The sequence below is a fragment of the Dendrobates tinctorius genome, unplaced genomic scaffold (genome assembly GCF_039654945.1).
Source record: "Dendrobates tinctorius isolate UK_male_01 unplaced genomic scaffold, ASM3965494v1 ptg000117l, whole genome shotgun sequence".
Classification (NCBI taxonomy): domain Eukaryota; kingdom Metazoa; phylum Chordata; class Amphibia; order Anura; family Dendrobatidae; genus Dendrobates; species Dendrobates tinctorius.
The window spans coordinates 15,607,342-15,629,830 of NW_027361785.1; the positions used below are offsets into that span (position 1 = coordinate 15,607,342).

The window sequence follows — 22,489 nt, forward strand, 5'->3', positions numbered from 1 at the left end:
TTTTCATCAAACAAGCCATTAAAGGCTGGAAAAGGCTTCAACCGAGTCAGGAATGTTGTCGCCCTATTTCACTTAGATTACTGCATGACATGATTTCAACATCCCCATGAATATTTAAGTCGCAATACAAGGCGATCCTCACATCAGCAGCTTTCGCCATCGCGTTTTTCGGCGCACTGCGCATTAGCGAGTTGTTTCCGTGGTCAAAAACAGCGTCGGAAGGCAGTTTGATCAACGAGGATAGTCATATACAGCGACGCTCTGCGCATTCGAGTGCGTAAATTCAAGTGTGATCCTGTCGGTAGGGGCAGATGTTCCAGTTTGCCCAATAAAAATAGTTAAACGCTACACGGTAATAAAACACAAAAAAGCAGATATTATCTCTCATATACAGACAGGTCCCCTCTTACGGACTATCAGTTTCAGGCAATTTTTAAGCAGTGCTTAGAAAAGGAGAGCTAATCCGAAGGAGTACGGGACGCATTCCTTTTGAACTGAGGCAGCCACTGAAGCAGATAGGGCAGGAGTATCGGAGGCCGAAGTGCAGAGAATGGGTCGTTGGAAATCCACATGCTTTGCCAGATATACAAGACCTGATTTGCTAAACTAATCATCTTGACTCTCATAGGCATCTGTAAGCCTGCAGTCTACGTTGTGAGACATTCATGTTTACTGGGCGGCTAACAGGGCCGATCTTCGGCCGAGAGGAAAAAAAAAATCTAGGCTTCCCGGGGCTAGAGGTCAAATGGCAACAGATTTTTCCCGAAACTAGTCAACGTCGCTAAGAGGGCCAAGGGGCCAGTGATATTATTGTTACATGCCGGTGGCAATGATTTTGGCATAAACAAAAGCGCTGAGCTCTGTATAGTGATGTCAACAGACTGAGCGTTTCACATGTCTTTTACCAGAGATGATATTGGTGTGGTCGGAGATAGTGCCACGAGCCATTTGGCATGGCGCTAGAGACGCAAAAGCCATATAGAGATCAAGAAGAAAGAGCAATGTGCGGATGGCGAAATTTGTGATGAGAAAATGCAGCATCGTGGTTCACCACCACCACCAGCTGGAAGGAGATAATTCTATAGTATTAAGATCAGATGAAGTTCACCTTATGGACATTGGTGGTGACAAATTTTTGTCCAGCTTGCAGGACGGAGTCCAACAGGCCATAATGTATGATGGGTGGGGGTCGGAATACTGTGTAGGTTATACACATGATCCTCCGTGGCGGAAGTTGTAGAGAGGGGCAAAGGTTCGTAACTGCTCATTGGCCGTCTCGCTTGTCGGTCGTGGACAGGGTCTTCGGCGATGAGCCCGCTGCAAAATTTATTGGCCTTTCTCTTCTTTTGCAATTAATAAACTGTGACCGACCTGTTTCAACCTATCTAGGCCTGTCTGTGTTTTCATTACGAGACTGGTGGGGGGTGGCACTGTTTGAGACACGAGGATCTCCGCAGTCCTACTTATCATAGAAGTTAAGAGTTTCAAAAAAACAAAAAGGACCCAGTGATCAGTGTGAACATTGCAAGAGTTCAAGTTTTTAATACAGATGATATGGGAAAAATAAAAATAAAAAATGCAAAATAACTTTTAAAAGAGGTGAGTACGCTACCGGACAATGCCAAATCATAAACAGGCAGCAACACATGGCGGTAAGAATACGCTCAAACAATAGCTTATAATAGGTGTCTCAGTGTGACACTTTTAGTGACAGTCAAATCTCCTCACTAATTAGCTGTGTGTGACTACAAAGTGCAGGGAGCAGAGCAGAAAAAAGTCATTACATACACCTTTTATGGCAGTTTGGGGGAGGGCAGCAAAGCAGAGATGAGTTTTGTCTCACTACAAACACGTCTGCTGCTCTCCTCTCACAGTGCTGCCATGCTTTGCAGTATTCAACTTTCCTCACCAATTGCGGAGATGAAAAGTGTAATGACACTCTGCTGCTGCAGTTTGTGATGACATACAGGTCTGCAGTGAGATCCGTGAGGAGAGCAGACTGTCATTACGTGACTCACACAGAGGTAACCTGCTTCAAACTATTGTGGGGTGGGGGGGTTCTTTTTTCCCTTGTATGCTGATTTACTGCGTCTTGAAGGGGAAGACGTACACGATCACAGGGAAAAATATATTATAACCCGCAATTTACAAGCTAATATCTCCACAATCAAGAGGAAAAATAAAAAGCAGTTTTTTCAGCTTTGCAGCCACTATTCAATGATTTGGTAAGTTTAACTGGTAAAAAAAAAAAATTCCTCTAACACAAAAACCTGATCTTAACAATGGGTAATTTTCTGATTATATTTTAATATGTACACAGCAGTCCCTCATTGGTGAACTATGCATATCTATGTGACTCCTCCCCACAGATTTAAAACAATACTCCCATAACACTGTTCTTTATATCATGATTGAGGGCAGTTATTACACCAGAAACATGCCATTTTTTTTAACTTTTTGTATTGATCCACTCGTTTTAACGTATTTTGAATAAAGGATTTTTATTTTACCTGATGGAAGTGAAAAACTTTTCCTCTCCAGCTTCCCACTTGCAACCCCACCCTCTTCTTTGATTCACAGCTCTGGCTTCATAGAGCTAGAAAAGGGTGGAGATAGATGGAAACCAAGCAAAAGCCAGATAAGGTGTATATAAATGATTGGCTCCACCATGACGCACCAAGTGTCTGTAATTGGTTTGAATAGTGATTCTGGCCTGAGAAAGTACCTGTAAAGTTTCCGTTACTGGAAAGTAACAAAGTCTATCGATCACCCATGACAGCACCATGAAAGAATTACAGAGAAAAGTAAGATTTCAGGAGGGACCACAGCCTGGAGCACTAGGTTTCTGCCTTACAGATCTGTTTGATTGAGGCATCAGATCTTTCCGCCCAGGAGGTCGCCGCGGCCTTTGTAGAGTGAGCATTCAGACCTTGCCACTTGCAGAATAAGCTAAAGATTTGGCCTCCCTAATCCACCTAGGTCTTGTGCACTTTGAAGCTCTATGCCCCTGGAAGAACACAAAGAACTATCCTTCTTCAAGGAGTCAGTAACAGACAGGTACCTCAGCAGACATCTTCTATCATCTAGCGTATTAAGCTTTTTTTCCTTCTGATTCTTAGTGCCAGCGCAGAAAGAAGGAATAACTATCTCCTGTATACTATGAAACAGAGATGCTACTTTATGTAGGTAGATTGGATCAGGTTTCAAAACTACCCTATCTTCCCGAAACGGAGTCAATAGTGGACCCTTCAGGGGGAGATAAGGCAACCAAAAGGGCTGTTTTAAAGGGATAGAACTTTGACAGGTGCTAAATCAATGAGCTCTAACTGTAAACCTGTCACGGCTGCTAAAACTAGGTTTAAATCCCAGGGCACTAATCTTTCTTTTAAGATGGGCCTGGATCTAGATGAAGCCTTAAGAAATACAGATACCCAATAATTCCGTGCTACATCACAGATATACAGGACCCCCAGAGCTGGCATCTGGACTTTGAAGGTGCTGGTGGATAGGCCTAGTTCCAGATATTTCTGCAGAAAACTCCAGAACACGACCAACTGGAGCACCATCCTCAATCCTTGATCCCGTGACTGTTAGAAATGTTTTCCATGTTCTGGCATAAATTCTGGTTGTGGAAACCTTCCTACTTTGAACTTCGAAGTAGGGTGGATACCAGATTGGGAGAGAATGAATGTTGGTTATTCATGGATGGTAGATTGGTCCTTGAGAGAAGAGATTCTAAACCTCTGAGAGGATGGTCATCTGGGCCAAAAGTGGGCGATTAATATAGTCCTTGCTTTGTCTTCTCAGATCTTCCTTACTACCAGCAGGATCAGGGCTATTGTTGCAAAAGCCTATGCCATGTTGAACTTCCATGGAACTAGAAAGGGATCTAATCCCCCCCCTCCGGGACCTTCTCTGGGATTAAAAGATACATTTTTAACCTTCCTGTTCAACCTGGTGGCAAAGAGTCTATATCCGTACAGCCCCACGTCTGCACTATCGGGCTTAAGATGGACTGGTCTCCTTGCCTTACTTAATTGCAGCTTAAAAAGTCCGCTCTGATGTTCTTTTCCGATTATGTGAAGAGCCATCAAAGACACGAGAGAACTTTCAGCTACTTGGAATAAGCGATCTGTCACCTCCATTAAGGGTCTGGATGAGGCCCCAACCCCGTGCTCACATCCGTGGTGACCACCCATAGTAACATAGTTTTGAAGGCTGAAGGAAGACCTTATGCCCATCTAGTTCAGCCTATTTTTAGCGCAGCTGTTCTGCATTGTTGATCCTGGGGAAGGCAAAAAACCCACAGAGTAGAAGTCAATTTTCTCCATAGGGAAAAAAATTTCTTCCCCTAAGCTGGGTCAACCATCTACCTATAATATTATGTTATTCGTAACCTTCTATACTGTTACTCACAAGAAAAGCATCCATTCCTTTCTTAAATTAATTCAGTGAGTTGGCCATCACCACTTCCTCAGGAAGAGAGTTCCAGAGCCTCACTGCTCTTACCGTGAAGAACCCTCTTCTATGCTGGTGCAGAAATTCTTTCCTCCAAACGAAGAGAATGCACCCTTGTTCTTGTCACAGTCCTTGGTACAAACAGTTCATTGGAGAGATCTCTGTATTGCGCTCTGATATACTTGTACATATATATTAGGTCTCCCCTAAGTCTTCTCTTTTCTAGAGTAAATAGACCTAATTTTGATAACCTTTCTGGGTATTGTAGTGAACCAACTCCATTTATCATTTTAGTAGCCCGCCTTTGAACCCTTTCAAGTTCAGTAATGTCTTTCTTGAGCACCGGCATCCAAAAATGCACACAATACTCCAAGTGTGGTCTGACGAGCGATTTGTACAGAGGGAGAATATTTTCATCTCGTGTCCCCAGACCTCTTCTAATGCATCCCATGACCCTATTTGCTTTGGTGGCAGCTGCCTGACACTGGGCACTCCAATTTCGCTTCTTATTGGCCAAGATGCCCAAGTCTTTTTCCATGTATGATTTCCCCAGCAGTTTCCCATTTAGTAAGTAATTGTAGCATCTGTTTCTCCTTCCCATGTGCATAACCTTACACTTATCTGTGTTAAACCTCATTTGCCATTTTTTAGCCCAATTCTCCAATTTACTCAAATCTGTCTGTAGCTGCAAACTGTCTTCCTTTGTGTTAACTACCTTACATAGTTTTGTATCATCTGCAAATACTGATATTTTACTGTGTAAGCCATCCACTAGATCATTAATATATTAAATAGTAGGGGGCCCAATACAGAAGAACCCTGTTGTACCCCACTAGTAGCCCTGGCCCAATCGGAGTATGCACCATTAATAACCACTCTTTGTTTTCTATCACTAAGCCAGCTACCTTCCCATCTACACACATTTTCCCCTAGCCCAAGCTTTCTCATCTTAGGCTACCTTCACACTTGCGTTTTTTTGCTGCGCATTTTTTGCGCACACAAACGCATGAAAAAAAAGCATCATGCGTTTTTGTGTTTTTTTTTGCGGGTTTTGGTGCATTTTTTTTAAAAAACCGCATGCGTTCTTGTGCGCATACGTGCGCATTACAATGCGCACGTATGCTCACCCATAGGCTTTAATGGATCTTTTGCTGTAAAAAAAAAAAACGCATTGCGTGCGCATGCGTTTTTTGGGGCAAGTCGGACGCACAAAAAATGCAACAGGATGCATTTTGTGCGCCCGAGCGCACACTGCAAAAAAACGCATGCGCATACAAACGCGTACGTGCGCATATGTATGCGCACCCATGTTAAAGTATAGGGGGAAAAACGCATGCTTTTTTTGCGCTAAAAAGCAGCGCAAAAAAACGCAAGTGTGAAACCAGCCTTACTTACCAATCTGTTATGTGGGACAGTGTCAAAAGCTTTAGAGAAGTCGAGATACATGACATCCAATGATTCTCCTTGGTCCATTTGAGAGCTTACATGCTCATAGAAGCTGATCAGGTTAGTTTGACAGGAGCGATCCTTCATAAATCCATGTTGATATGGAGTTAAACATTTATTAACATTGAGATTTTCCATAATGGTATCCCTTAGAAACCCTTCAAAAATTTTACCAACAACAGATGTTAAGTAGTGTTGAGCATTCCGATACCGCAAGTATCGAGTATTGGCCGATATTCACGGTATCGGAATTCCGATACTGAGTTCTGATACTTTTAGCATATCGAATACCGGAATCGGAAGTTCCCGTAATGCTATGAGCCAGTTTGATTTGATTCTGCCAATCACAATCCTCAGAAGTGTGGGCACATCCTGTTAGGCATGTAGGCATGTTAAATAATGGCATGGCTGTGATTGGCTGATGAAATGATGTCATGATGCACTATAAAAGCCGCTGCCATTTCGGGTTCACTCTGCTGTGAATTCAGTCAAGGACAGGCTGCTGTTCACGACTGAGGGACAGTTAGAGATAGCAATTTTCCAAATCATATTGTGCTTTACCCAGGCTACATAATCAACCACAGTAGCTTTATTTTGCCTTGCAGCAGTGTTCACAGCTGTTTGCAAGGTCAGTGTGAGTGCAGCTAACGCTGTGTAGTGTCCTGCAGCCACATCTGGTTGTAGGCCGCTCAGCGTGTGTCACTGCCTCATACATATTTTTCTTTTTTTGCTGCTCATTTTTCATTCTCCTATTAGTGTGCATCCATCCGTATCCATCTACATTGGTTGGTTGCAAACACTATAGGAGTAGACAGCAGAGCCTCTCTGCAGCCTTTCAGTGCTAGTGCCCAGTTTTCTGCACTGCTCACAGCTGTCTGCAAGGTCTGTGTGAGTGCAGCTCACGCTGTAGTGTGTCCTGCAGCTACGTCTGGTTGTAGGCCGCTCAGCGTGCGTCACTGCCTCACACATTTTTGTTTTATTGCAGCTCATTTTTCATTCTCCTATTAGTGTGCATCCATCCGTATCCATCTACATTGGTTGGTTGCAAACACTATATAGGAGTAGATAGAGGAGCCTTTTTTCTGACTTGTGCCCTTCAGCCGCAGCCAGATTAGTATTACCCTATTTTTTGGAGCCTCATCTTTTGCATTGTAGGTTACCTTCCTGCATTGTAATAGCTTCAAAAAGTTTGTGATACTATCGCTTTCAAATCTTTGGTCACATCCTTTTAGTTTTTTTGAAAAAAAAAAAACCCAAATAAAGTTCACCAAACACTCCATTTGACAGTTGTGTAGGCCACATTAGCTCATATTAAAATGTAGTCCACACACTTGATAAAATTAGTGTTTCTTATACTTGTTAGCAGTTGTTCAGGAATAAGCACACTAAGCCCCCCTTTGTACTTTTCTGGCTATCTTTATCAGTCTACCAAGATGAAGAAGGCAGGGAGTAAGGCACGTGGGCGTGGAGTTTCAGCAGGTTGAGGACGTGGGGATTCTGCAGGGAGAGTACGTGGGGATTCTGTGCCTGCTGTGGGCACCAGTGAGTCAGCATCCCCCAGTTTTACCAGGCAACAGTCCTTTAAGCGCAGCTTTGTAGGACCTCGCCGTACCCCACTGCTGCGGGAGGAACAAATTGAAGCCATTGTCGGATGGATGGCAGGTAACGCATCGACTTCAATGACTTCCACGTCCTCTCAGGGCCAGAGCACTGAAGAGCAACCATCTGTCTCTTCACCAAATGCCAAACTGCCCAGGCAGTCAGAGAGCCCTGCACAGGAGCCATCACAGTCTCTACTTCTGTTCTCTGAATCTGTTGGCTTGGAAAGAGGGGGCCTGCCAAGCCGCATTCAAGAATGTGAAGAGGAGGGAGTATGCAGTGATGCGCAACTGCTTTGTCCTTCTGAATCTGAAGGGGCGGGTGGGTCAGTGCCTATGGTCAGCACACCTCAGTACGCATCAGATGATGACGAGACTCAGGTGCCACTTTCTGGTGCATACGGTGCTGGCGAGACTACCCAGGAGAAGCAGGTGTTTGAAGAGGAGAGTGTAGATGATGAGGTCGTTGACCCATCATGGCGTGAGGAACAGGAAGGTGGTGGGAGCAGCTCTGAGGAAGAGATTCCCCGAACGGCCAAAACAGGAGGGAGAGGGCAGACTTGGTTGCCTGCAGCCTCCACTTCGGCACCAGTTAGGAGCATTCCTCTTCCAAAAGCCAAAACGGGCGCTCCCAAGACTTGCAGTGCGTGGTCCTTTTTTGACACAGTTGCAGATGACATTTGCTTTGTCAAATGCAAACTGTGTCATCAGAAAGTTAAAAGCGGGAAAAGTGTCAGCAACCTCAATACCACAAATATGTGGAAACATGTGCGGACCAAGCACATGGTAGAGTTAGAGACACACTGAAGACGTAGGCCAACCTACAGCACCACCTACCACCTCTTCGGCTCGTGTTGTAGCTTCTTCCTCCAGCTCACACACAGCTGGTTCGGCTTCCTCACAGGATCGCCATGGAAGAACCTCTGGCACTGTTGTCCAGAGACCAGTGACATTCCACCCACAGCACCATGTTCCCATTCATCCTCACACTCCCAGGCCACTCTACAGCCATTGGTAGCACAGGCATGGGAGAAAAGGCGGCCATACTCGGCAAACCATCCCCGAGCACAGGCTCAATGCTGGCATTGCCAAATTACTGGCCCTTGAAATGCTCTCATTCAGGCTGGTGGAGACTGACTGACACCTTCTGGAACTTCATTGCATTGGCAGCCCCACAATACACTGTGCCCAGCCGCTTTTATTTCAGCAGGCAAGCCGTCCCTGCCCTGCAAAAGCATGTGGAGGGAAAAATTAAACATGCACTACTAAACGCCGTCAGTAGCAAGGTTCACCTGACCACCGATGCATGGACCAGTAACCATGGACAGGGACGATACCTTTCCCTCACTGCCTATTGGGTCAATGTTGTGGAGCCGGGTACAGATCTTGAGAGTGGCGCTGTATGTGTTCTGCCAACTCCAAGGATTGCAGGAATCCAGTCTGTACACATTGACTCCTCATAATCCAGTTCCTCAGAATCAGCGCTGCAGGAGCCGTCACGGTTTACCTCCACATGGACCCGTGAACGCTTACCTGTTACGACCGATATGAGCACAGCCATGGCCAAACGTCAACAGGCTGTACTGAAATTAATTTCCTTGGGGAATCGAAGCCACACAGCGCAGGAGCTCTGGAATGCCATCAAGCAGGAGAGCGACATGTGGTTTCTGCCAGCTAATCTCCAGCCAGGCTTCGTAGTGTGTGACAATGGCCGAAATCTGGTGGCAGCTCCGGGCCTAGGTAACCTCACTCACAACCCATGTCTGGCACATGTGCTCAACTTGGTCGTGTAGAGCTTTCTGAGGGACTATCCGGACCTTGATGCACTGCTGCACAAGGTCCGCATAGAGTGCGCTCACTTGCGGCGTTCCAGCACGGCAAGATCGCGCATTGCAGCTCTGCAGCGCTGATTACGCCTTCCGGAACATCGCATCATATGTGACCTACCCACCAGGTGGAATTTAACGTTACATATGTTGGAGCAGTTGTGTGAGCAGCAGGCAGCAGTAATGGAGTACCAGCTGCATCAGGCGCAAACAAATCGCACTGTGCGCCGGTCACACTTCAGCACCACTGAGTGGGCCTCTATGAAGGACATCTGCCTCGTTTTGCGTGCCTTCGATGATTCCACGCGGATGGCGAGTGCAGATGATGCACTAGTCAGCATGACTGTCCCCCTTATCTGCATGCTTCAAAAAACACTGCAAGCACTAAGGGAGGAGGTTTTGGAAGAGGTGGAGGATGAGGAGTCACAAATGCCATCTGCTTATGGACAGTCTGCGCTACGTGGTTCCTCACAAAGGCCTAGGCAGGGGACACTGAGGAGGATGAGGAGGAGTCAATGGAGGAGGAAGACATCTCTCCAGAGGAGGGAGGTACACAATGCTCTAGTCAGTATGTACAGCGAGGGTGGGGTGATGCAGAGCAGGCAGAGATGACGCCTCAAGCAGGGGACAGCGTTTCTTGGGCAGTTGGGAGTCTGCAGCACATGGTTGATTTCATGCTGCAGTGCCTGAGAACGACCGCCTCATCGCCCACATTCTCCACACAGCTGATTATTGGGTGTACACCCTGCTAGATCCTCGCTACCGGGACAACTTACAAAGCCTCATAACACCGTTGAACCGGGAGCGTAAAATGCGGGAGTATCAAGACACACTGTTGCAGTCCATCATGTTCTCCATTCCACCCGAGAGCAGTGCTGCTAGTGCTTTACAAAGCATCTCTGTGCGTCGAGGCAGTGGAGGAAGCTCTGCACAAAGAGGGAGCAGAGGCAGCCCCTCAGCACAAGGCAAGACCAGTATGGCCCAAATGTGGCTAAGTTTTGTGTGCCCGCCACAAATGTCTACACCATCCCAGACGGCTCCAGTCAGCAGGAGGCAACGTTTCCGTCCAATAGTGACAGACTACATGTCTTGCCCTCTCAGTGTACTCCCAGACGGCTCTTCCCCCTTCAAGTTTTGGGTCTCTAAGCTGGATACATGGCCAGAGCTTAGCCAGTATGCATTGGAGGTGCTGGCTTGCCCTGCTGCCAGTGTATTATCGGAATGCGTCTTTAGTGCCGCAGGTGGTGTACTAACAGACCGTCGCACGCGACTATCCTCCGATAACGTTGACTAGCTTACTTTTCTGAAAATGAACAAGGCCTGGATCTCGCCAGAATTTGCCAGTCCTCTTCCAGAATAAATTGGTTGGCAACAGTATCCAGGTCTCCTGTTGTGTTCATGTTTCTACCACCTGAACTGTAATCCCTGGGCTTCAATACAGCCAGTTGTTGCTCGGAAGTGCCATCTGCACAGAGAAAAACACTAGCTCCTGTGTTAGTGGGGTTCAGTAACGCCAGCTGCTCCCCTACTGTGTGGACGGCAATGTCTTCTGCTGCCTCCACATTCACACTACTACTGATTTCAAACTTGATCCAAACTAGGCCTCTGGCTCCACTGTCTCTAGTATTTCCCCTGGCCTTCAACTCCGCCAGTTGCTGCTCAGAAGTGGCGTCTGCACAATCAACAGTTGTTCCTGTGTTACTGGGGTTCAGTAACGTCAACTGAACCCCTGATGTGTGTCGGGCAATGTCTCCTGCTCTGTCCACATTCCCACTACTAGTAATGGGAATGTGGACTGTTGTGAGTTCATTTTCTGGTCTACCAGTAGTGAGTTCTCCTTCCAGGCTTCCTCTGGTGGTAACAGGAGGTAGTGATGCTGATTTAATCAGTAGAGATCTGCCACCTGATAATGAGGATGACGATTGGACCTCAGGAATCTCAGATTGGATTTAAGACAGCTGACGCCCTACTCTGGTGCTGGTGATTCCTTCTGCTTGTCAGGTCTTGGTTCTCAGCTCTGTTCCAGTCAGCTCAGGCTAAGTTTTTCTGCTAATGTTCACACTTGATTTTGTTGCTCTATTCAGTTTTTTGTGTGGTCAGCCAGCCCCGGCTGGGGCTGTGCTGAATTTCCACTCTTATTTATCTGTATTTGCCAATTTGCTTTTTGTCCCTTATTAGATTGGCCTCTTTTTGCTCTGTCTCAGAATACTTCAGAGTGCTGATATAGTGGGAGAAGTCTAGTGAATTCAGGGTTAATTTTGTTATCAGAAGTGTTGGACATTATTTTGTAGGGTTTTAGGCAGATTGCAGACAGTGTCTTTCCTTTCCTCTCCTTTCTAGTTAGCAATATCTCCTGCTGCCTCCACATTCAAACTAGATCATATTTTCAACTTGCTCCAAGTAGGCCTCAGCCTGCTCCATGATTGATCCTGGGCTCCAACATCGCCAGTTTTTGCTCGGAAGTGCCGTCCGCACAGAGAAAAACATTAGCTCCTGTGTTAGTGCGGTTCAGTAACGCCAGCTGCTCCCCTGCTGTGTGGACGGGAAAGTCTCCTGCTGCCTTCACATTCAAACTAGATCATATTTTGAACTTGCTCCAAGTAGGCCTCAGCCTGCTGCATGATTGATCCTGGGCTTCAACACAGCCAGTTGTCGCTTGGAAGTGCAGTCTGCACAGAGAAAAAGACTAGCTCCTGTGTTAGTGGGGTTCAGTAACGCCAGCTGCTCCCCTGCTGTGTGGACGGGAAAGTCTCCTGCTGCCTTCACATTCAAACTAGATCATATTTTGAACTTGCTCCAAGTAGGCCTCAGCCTGCTGCATGATTGATCCTGGGCTTCAACACAGCCAGTTGTCGCTCGGAAGTGCTGTCCGCACAGAGAAAAACATTAGCTCCTGTGTTAGTGGGGTTCAGTAACGCCAGCTGCTCCCCTGCTGTGTGGACGGCAATATCTCCTGCTGCCTCCACATTCAAACTACATCACTTGCTGCAATTAGGCCTCAACCTGCTCCATGACTTATCCTGGGCTTCAACACAGCCAGTTGTTGCTCGGAAGTGCTGTCTGCACAGAGAGAAACACATGCTCCAGTGTTAGTGGGGTTCAGTAATGCCTGCTGCTGCCTCCACATTCAAACTACATCACATATAAAAGTTGCTGCAATTAGGTCTCAACCTGTTCCATGACTGATCCTGGGTTTCAACACAGCCAGTTGTTGCTCGGAAGTGCCGTCTGCACATAGAGAAGCACATGCTCCAGTGTTAGTGGGGTTCAGTAATGCCTGCTGCTCCCCTGCTGTGTGGACGTCAATATCTCCTGCTGCCTCCACATTCAAACTACATCACATATAAAACTTGCTGCAATTAGGCCTCAGCCTACTCCATGATTAACCCTGGGCTTCAACACAGCCAGTTGTTGCTCGGAAGCGCCGTCTGCACAGAGAGAAACACATGCTCCAGTGTTAGTGGGGTTCAGTAATGCCTGCTGCTCCCCTGCTGTGTGGACGGCAATATCTCCTGCTGCCTCCACATTCACACTACTACTGATTTCAAACTTGCTCCAATTAGGCCTCTGGCTCCACTCTGTCTAGTATTTCCCCTGGCCTCCAACCCCGCCAGTTGCTGCTCAGAAGTGGTGTCTGCACAATCAACACTTGTTCCTGTGTTACTGGGGTTCAGTAACGTCAGCTGAACCCTTAATGTGTGTCCAGCAATGTCTCCTGCTCTGTCCACATTCCCACTAATAGTAGCATGGAAGTAGTGAAACATACATATCTGACAAAATATAAAAGAGGTTAACAGTCAATATCTTTGTATCTCCGAACGTCTTAAAAAAAAAAAAAGAAAAAAAAAATTCCTGCTATTCTATTTGATTGTGCTAAACCTCTAAGCCTTTAATGTCTCCTCCACCTCCCCCAATACTTTCTACATTATTCTTAGTTGTTTTTCTTCATGTAGAATTAACCTACAAGGAAAGAAAGGGTTTTTTTTAATTCCGATATTTCGGTCCCATTGACTTGAATGGGACTCCCGGGATCGGAATAGGCGATACCCGATACTTTTTGGATATCGGCAGATCCAATCCGATCCGATATTTCTCAATATCGGATGGTATCGCTCAACACTAATGTTAAGCTTATCGGCCTATAGTTTCCAGGTTCCCTTTTACACCCCTTTTTGAATATTGGTAGCACATTTGCTTGCCGCCAATCAAAAGGAACAGACCCTGTTTCTATAGAGTCTTTAAATATAAGGAATAGAGGCCTGTCTATCACATTACTTAACTCCCTTAATACCCGAGGGTAAACGCCATCAGGGCCTGGTGATTTGTCAATTTTAATCTTACTAAGGCGGTTCTGCACTTCTTCCTGGGTTAGGCAGGTAATACTTAATGGGGAGTTTACATTATCACTCTGCATTTCCCCTGGCAAATCCTTTTCCTGTGTGAACACTCTCTCTATGATTTCACACTCATTGTTCTTTAAAGGGCCGACACCATCAATTTTAATCATTTTACTGTTTATATAATTAAAGAATAGTTTGGGGTTTGTTTTACTTTCCTTAGCAATGAGTCTCTCAGTTTCCACTTTTGCTAAATGTATTGTTTTTTTACACATTTTAATTTTTTCTCTATAACTTTTTAATGCTTCTTCATTGCCTTCTTGTTTTAGCTTCTTAAATTCCTTGTTTTTGTTATTTATTGCCCTTTTTACATCCTTATTTAGCCACTTTGGTGTTCTCCTGTTCCTAGCCCTTTTATTTCATGAATGAGATATCATTCACCCAGGGAACCCCCCTGGACAGATTAGTGATATCCAGCCACCAATGGAGTGACTGCATTGATGACAGGGATAGTGTCATCCTTCCTTCCAGGTGCCTCCAAGTTTTCTCTACTTAACCGCCTTGGAGACGACACTCCTGCACCTCTGAGTCCAGCAGAAGACTCAAATATTACTGTACTTTTAGGGGCTCTAAACTTAGTTTAAGGTTCAATAGCCAGTTTAAGTGTTCTCTTTACTCTTTCTAGCTGGTTAGAGCAATGCCAGGCCGAATTGCTTACTACTAGAAAATCATCCAAATACGGGCCAATCAATACATTCTTTTCAATACATTCTTTTCAATACATTCTTTTTGGACCATAAGATCAGCCACCAATTTGGTGAAGAATGGAGGGACAATAAAAGGCCGAATGGGAAGGCTCTAAACTGAAAGTGCCTGACTACTCACCCAATGACTACCGCAAGTCTGAAGTACTACTTATGCTATACATGTATGGTCAAAGGGAAGCAAGCATCCTCTATATCTAAAATTGCCATAAAGCAATCCGGGAAGAGTAATTTTATTGCAGATTTTACAGATTCCATCTTGAAAAGGAAGGATTCTTAAAAATTTATTCAGGCCCTTCAAATTTATTATTGCCTTTAATGAAAAGTCTGGTTTCTTAATTAGAAACAGATGGAAGGAAACATCAAATAGGACAGCTCTGAGACATGTTCCTCTAAGGACTGTTGTTCTCCTGCCAAAGACCGAGAGGGAGTTAGCCAGATTCTATCAGGCAAAGAATCCAATTACTCCCTGATATTTCTTCCCAGGCTGGGAAGTACGAAAGCCACCCGCCCATCGGGACTGGAAGTCATTGATTCAGTTTTTTTTTTAAATCCTGGGAGGAGGTTTCTAACATGAAACCTCTACCTTTCCTCTTCAGGTGTCCCGTTGTCTCTCATGTACCTTTAAGGAAGGTGTCTGTTTTCTTTGTGAAGGGTCTTTCAAATTCCCCATGTCTACAAAAGGGGGGAGCGGTTCATCTAGAAGAATTTACTACGGCTGCATCCGGTTTAGGGGCTTTGTCCCAGTTTGACCATTAAGGCTCATCAAAGGGATCTCAAGTTAAATGACAGGGGAAGGAAGCCGCTTTCTTTTTTTTCCCCCGTTTCCTCAGTATCAAGGCGCAGATCTTTTAGTTTAAAGGAAATAACCTATGCCTCTTTTGGTCCAAGCCTCTAAACAATGTCCTGAACCCATTTTTCAGGCTAGGACTGTCTCCATCATGGTCCTAACTGCCTTTACAAGGTTGCCCATCTGTTCTGTAGGGAAAACAGACACCCTGTGTTATCGGTTGATGAGGAGGATTCATCCTTCTCTCAAACATCAGACACATCCAAAGCCAGGGACCCAACCCTTTTATTCTTCTTCCATTTATGGACCTCTTCCAGGAAAAAGTATTTAAGGGACTCTCTAACTTCCACCCTGATGATTGATCTTAAGTTTGTGTCAAATCTAGGGGTTTCCTCCGCTACTGTCTGCGCTATACAAGACTTGCAAAGTCTTTTTGGCTAGGAGTCAGGCAACAGATTTATTCAAAGCGCACACTCCTTGTGCTTAGACTTTGCTGTACACACTTCTTTCCTTGGCAACAAAATGACCAAAAAAAAAAAAAAGAAAGGTTATATCACTGAACGAGCTTCCACGAAGATCACTTACTAGTGTGAGGCAATTGAATGATACCGGATTATGAGGGGGACACCTCAGCCAAAAGACCATCTCGAGAGCCTGAAGATTCGTCGTTCACTCTGCTGGAGTTCCCGTGACTGAATCTGCCATTGCCTGCAGAGATCCATCTCTCATCAACATGGCTGTCGCCAGTACTGCTACGGAGTTTTTCTGCTTGCTGCTGATGCTTCCCAAAGAGCTGTTGCTGCTGCTGCTCAGGTGCATCCATTCTCCTGGAGAGGACAACAGGCAAAGAAGTGCTGATCCATGCTACGACCCCCGCTTAAATGCCGAAGCAGAGCTATTACTTTCCCCATCAAGCTCCGGTGCCCCCCGGAAGTTCCGGCTCAGCAGATTGATCACGTAGCCTGCACATCAGCATGGCGTGCCCAGTTAGTGGCATACGGGCATGTCCCGCCTTTCCCTCGCACGTCACTGGAGCACTGCACATGCCGCTGGCTTCCTGCCAGAGCCTTGTATCCTCACCCAGGATACTGCTCACTTGTGCCAGTACACAAGTGTTAAAGTTCCTCTGACCCACTATGGGGCTTCCAGAGACCCCACAACGGCTAAGGTAGGGAAAAAAACCGCTGCCTGAACAGACAAACCAAGCGTGAAAAACCAGTCATCCACTCTTCTGAGTTTCAGGTAAGCCTGCAAGAGGTTCACCCGTCAAGGACAAGAAACTAATGCATGAGAGAGGTGCCGCCCTTTTATGCCTGTAGGATTCCTGTCTTTGGAGGGAGGATGCCCTCTCTCGTGGTGCCATCATGGGTGATCGATGAAAGATAATGTTTCTGCTTCCTATAATGTGCACACAGTGATGTGTGTGTAGCAATTAAAAATGAAGAGTTTTTTTTTCTTAATAATCAAACACCTCTGCCTTCTCAATAGAGGGTTCAGCTACGAGATGGCCAGCTTCACACTCCTGCAACTGCACAATCTCCGTCCAGCTGCTTAATCTTCAATGATGTTCTAAAGTGTCATTGACAACCAAGTTTTGTTACTAAACACTACAATAAAGTAATGAGTGTTATTTTTAAACAAAAACAAAATACATAATGGTCAACTGAAATTGCAAATAGTACTGACACTTTCATAATAGACCACAACTTACATTTGACAAACAATTCTCTGGCTTTTAGCTTGGACACAGGATCTTCTCCTTTTAGCTGGCAAAAACACCATGATAAAAGACTGCCCTGGATCGCCCAGAACAAGGTATGTAAATTTGAGCCACATTCTCCCTGGGTATCATGGAAAACTAATGTCTTACTCTGCAAGCAAAAAAAAAAAAAAAAGATTGTAAGCAATTCAGTATTCTCTAAAAATCCTGACAACTGAGAAACGTTAGCCAGAAACACTGCAACTGCAAATATCGTTCCTTTCCCTCAACTACAACCAAAAATATACCAACTGTTTTCCAATTCATAAGACCCAAAGTATAAAATTAGAAACAGAGAAATTACCTCTCTCACCGCCATCACCAAAAATTTCTCCATGACAGACAGCACTTGACCGATATCAAAATCTGGAGAAATGTCAGCTTCTGGAAGTAGTAACAATCCACTTGGGTCTTGCTCACTGAAATAAAAATAATAAAATAACAGAAATTATTATATACACACACACACATACACACACATATATACACACACATACATAAACACATGATTAATTAAAATTCTAAATTCGAACCCTTGGTTATTTTATTTTTACCCACTTATAAAATATAATAGTGCATTGAGCAATGGGCCCTCCTCCCTTGCCATGTCACTGAAGAGAATTTTCTATACATACACCTTGCGTCTGTGCCACTTTTTGCAATGCACTATCCTCTGACGCTCCCTCAGATTGCGGCATATCTGATGACGTGATGATCACATGAGCACCCGTGGAAGGAATCTTGCATTCCACCGCAATGAACATTAAAACTTCTGTGGCATCACTTTGACATCGCCTCCAATTACATCAGTTCCGGTGACGAGTTAGGGGCCGCAGACCATGTGAAGCGCTTTTGCATTACACTTGTACCCAGACAATAACTTCCGCTACACCTTGGCGGGAGTATACAAAAGGAGTTGATGGTGAGACATCACGGAGTCTTTCATTATATGCGGTCATTATGGGACGTTCCTCATTGCAGTAACTTCCCACTCACAAGCACTTTTTTGTCCCCTGATGAACCCTGTTCTATCCTTCTGGGGGAAACGCGTCGGGTTGGGCTTGTATCACTTTATTGGATGTGTACATTCTCTATGTACTGCAATTTTTTCAACACTTTCATTGCTCTTATGGATCAACTTTTTGCATTGCCTTTATCTATTGAATTCAAAAGGAGTTTATTTTACTGTTTAAATTATATGTGATATCTTACCATTCATGTTCATTTTTACCATGGCTACTATAAAGCCATTGTGTTAAATACATTATATATTTAAAGCATTCCTTTCAACTGTTAAAATCACTTTGTTGACTCAACAACCACATGGGTCCGTTTCCCGTTGCTTGGTCCACTATTGGCGCTTTCTCACTAAATAAGCATCAAAAAGTAAATTGAAGTAAGGACAATTGTCTGTCATATGCCTATATGGTCTTTCTTATTGATAGATGCCATAAAGGATATACTCCAGTGAGGACCACTGTCTAATCTAGGCCTATATGGTTTCTCGAATAGATATAGGGCACTGAATTGCACTAAAGCACGTTATGGTTATTGGTGTTGGAGACGGCTTTCTGTGACTTTGTCCATTTAGGGTCATAAGGGAGAGCTGACCCTGAGCGGAGGCGCTCTGTCGAACTTAGGGTTCCTGTTATGAATGGGTCACCGAGGAGGAGAGCAGGTCCAGGCTAAGCCACAGAAAACCAGAGAGGTTGGTACCTAAGAGGATTGCAGACCCCTGATCCTATCCACACAACTAGCAGTAGCTGTGGAGCGTACCTACGATGATCCTAGATGCCTGGGCACAGCCGGAGAGCTAACTAAGCCTAAAGCAAGAAAGGGGAAATCTAAACTGCCCCAGAGCAGACCCCAAAGGAATAGATAGCCCCCAAACATATATTGTCGGTGAGACAAGATGAAAACACAAACACAGGCAGGAAAATAGACTGAGCAAATGATGGGGCCCACACTGACTTGACAGGACAGGAAAGACACTGTTTGCAATCACAAAAAAAACCCTGCAAAAAGTCCAACACGTTTGATGCAAAAAACAATAAAGTCACACGACTTGTCCCCCCACTATATCAGCACTCTGGTATATTCTGAAAGCAGAGCAAAAAGAGACCAATCTAACAGGAGAGAAAACAAACTGGCACAAGCAGTAACATATGGGCGGTGATTCAGCACAGCCCCAGCCGGAGCTGGCTGACCCGCACCAAGAAGAGATAGACAAAACCAGATCAAATGAAAACAGAATAGCAAATAAACCACTTAGCTGAACATGCAGGGACAGAGTTGGAGAAATCAGACCTCAGGAGGAATAGGAAGCAAATCACCAGCAGGGATAGAGGGAGTCGGCTGTCTTAAATCCCAATCTGAAACCCCAGATCTATCAGGTGGCAAGCCTCTGTCAATCAGATCAGCTCCATTACCTCCAGTAACCATCAGAGGGAGCCCAGAAAGAGAACTTGCAACTAGAGTTGAGCGAAATGGGTCGGTCAAATTAAAAAAACGCCGACTTTAGCTAAAGTCGGGTTTCGCTGATCGAAACCCGACCATAGCGTGAGGTCGGCCATGAGGTCGCCGAACGTCAAAGTCACATTTCAAATAATGCTTCCAGCACCTTTTCTCAGCCAATGAAGGTGGATGCACACTGTGGGCAATGCGATGACATGTGCAGCGGCCACCACCATCTTAGAGAAAGGCACTGAAGTGATTGGCTGGCTTTGTGTGGCATCACAGTGGGTATAAAAGGCCGTGACCGCCGACTGCCATCTTACTTCAGCCGATCTTAGAATAGGGAGAGGTGCTGCTGCTGATTCTGAATAGGGAGAGCGTTAGGCAGGGAAGAAGAAAAAAAAAATTGCTTCTGCTGATAGCGCTTTTCACTGTACAGTTAGTGTACAGTGAAAGGGGAGGATTTTTGTTGTGTGCAGCAGCGCTGGTGGTGATTAGGCTGCCTTTTAAGGCTACCCGATAGCTGCATTGCTGTATGCACACTGCTGTTCAAACTGCTTTTTTCAGAGCACTCCAACTTTTATTATTTTGTTCTGGTGAGTTACCGAGAGTTCATTTTTTCACACACCGTATAGCGGTGTATGCTCCTCACACACTACCATGTACCGGCTGGTATCACAAACAAATAGAAGCTATCTGGGTGTGACTCTGGAAAAACAAGCCGAGGAGATTTTCCATTTTTCCAGACCTATACCTTATAAAGCTGTCCGCTTTTCAAACATAGTAGGAAGAGTGCAGTGTGGCACTTCTTTGTCCAAAATCCTACTGAAAGGAAGGTTACCTGTAAGAAGTGTGGAAGGACCTTTAGCAGAGGTAAACAACTCAGAAATTTGAATACCAGTTGCATGCTTAGACATTTAATCAACATGCACTTGCAAGCGTGGACGGACTACAAAACCTCAGGTACCACATGTGCACTTGCTGCGACTGGAGGTAGCCAGCAACGCTCCATCGCTTCCCCCACTCTAAGACCACCGCCAAGCACACCACCAGCACTAAATGTGGAGGTGTTGTCGCAATGCCAAAGCACTCAGGGAATCACAATGGTTTTGCAACACAACACTGAATCTAGGCCATTACCACCAATACCATCACTAACCCCCTCTCACTCCGTCCGGTCCATCGCTACTTCCCCCATATGCAGCTCTCCAGTCCAGCTCACCCTACCAGACACTGGAGTAGGACAAGAAAGTACTCATCCTCTCATCCGCGTACACTGTTTGAACGCCTACATTGCCAAATTAATCTCATTAGAGATGATGCCCTACCGTTTGGTTGAAAGCGAAGCTTTCCGCGAGCTCATGGCCTACGCTGTCCCACGCTATGACCTACCCAGTCGGCACTTCTTTTCTCGAAAAGCCATCCCTGCGCCCTCCACCGGCATGTGAAAGACCGCATTATCCATGCACTAAAACAGTCAGTGAGTGGAAAGGTGCACCTCACAACAGATGCATGGACCAGTAGGCATGGCTAGGGCCGTTACGTGTCCATCACTGCGTACTGGGTTAATGTGGTGGATGCAGGCTCCACAGGGGACAGCGGCGGTGGAACAGTGCTGCCTAGCCCACGGTATAGGAAACAGTTGGCTGTAGGCTTTCGACCCTCCTCCTCCTCCATAAGCAAAAGCTCGTCCACAGGGCGCAGTCGCAAGAGCACTCCATACGCAGCTGGCAGTGTTTCACACGAGGTGTCCCACTATCGAACAGCTAGTGGTAAGCGTCAGCAGGCTGTGTTAAAGATGATATCTTTGGGCGACAACAGACACACCGCTGAGGTACTGGCCGACTACTTGCAGCGACAAACTGAGTCATGGCTGGTTAGTCTACATCTTGAGCCAGGCAAGGTAGTCAGTGATAACGGACGTAATTTTGTGGCAGCCATAGCCCGTGCAAAACTCACACACATACCTTGCCTGGCTCACACTTTGAACTTGGTGGTGCAGTGCTTCCTTAATTATCCGGAGTTAACATCACTGCTCCATAAGGTGCGAAGACTGTGCTCGCATGCAGAAGCTGCAGCGATTGCTCCACCTCCCCAAGCACTGCCTAATCATAGACGTTGCAACAAGGTGGAACTCCACCCTGCACATGGTTGAGAGGCTGTGCGAACAGAGGCAGGCTGTAATGCATTTGTGGGAGGATACACGGGCAGGCAGTTTGAGGGAAGACATGGAATTGTCAGGTGTGCAGTGGTCAAAGCTGAAAGACCTCTGTAAAGTCCTTCAGTGTTTTGAGGAATGCACACGGCTGGTAAGCGCAGACGACGCCATAAGCATGAGCATCCCACTTATGCGTCTGCTCATGCAAAGTTTGACGCACATTAAGGATCTGGCGTCTGCAGCAGAGGAGGAGGAACAGGAGGAGGAGGGAAGCCTTGCGGACAGTCAGCCATTGTCTGGTCAGGGAACTGTCCTGGACAAGGTGGAGGAAGAAGAGGAGGAGGAAGATGAGGGGGATGATTATTTTGGGCAGGAGGATGCTTCTCAGGGGGCAAGAGAAAATGTTGGCGCTCCAAGGTCAGGTACAGTGTTTGTGCGTGTCTGTAGGGATGTGGATTTGCCAGAAAGTGCTCCTCCACCCAGCAGTGGCAGTGCATTATTGACACCTGGAACATTGGCCCACATGTGCAATTATGCCTTGCGGATCCTAAAAAGGTACCCGAGCAATGCCAAAATGATGAAGGATGATGACTACTGGCTGGCCAGCATCCTCGATCCACGCTACAAAGGCAAATTACACATCATGCCACAGGAGAACCTAGAGATAATATTGGCTAACAAACAAGCAACTCTGGTAAACCGTTTGTTTGAGGCATTCCCAGCACACAGCAGCGGTGCTGGTTCTCCCACGAGCCATAGTGGGCACAATGGAAGAGGTGTTCGTGGTGCACACAGCCAAAGTGGCATTGGAGACAGGTGTTAAATGACCATGTTGTGGACTGATTTTTCAAGTACTGCTCACACGACTGGTAATACTGCATCGATCGAAAATGACAGGA

General features: G+C 45.8%; 1 protein-coding gene across 1 annotated transcript in view; it reads right to left on the reverse strand.

The window, feature by feature from the left end:
• The window catches only part of ZZEF1 (zinc finger ZZ-type and EF-hand domain containing 1), a 308,587-nt gene that overhangs the window by 129,502 nt on the left and 156,596 nt on the right, over window positions 1-22,489 (reverse strand). Inside the window, exons 18-19 of the mRNA XM_073590591.1 lie at window positions 17,283-17,397; window positions 16,931-17,090 (exon numbers count right to left, since the gene is read on the reverse strand). Coding sequence (XP_073446692.1) covers window positions 16,931-17,090; window positions 17,283-17,397 — 275 coding nt within the window. The remainder of the gene's footprint in view (window positions 1-16,930; window positions 17,091-17,282; window positions 17,398-22,489) is intronic.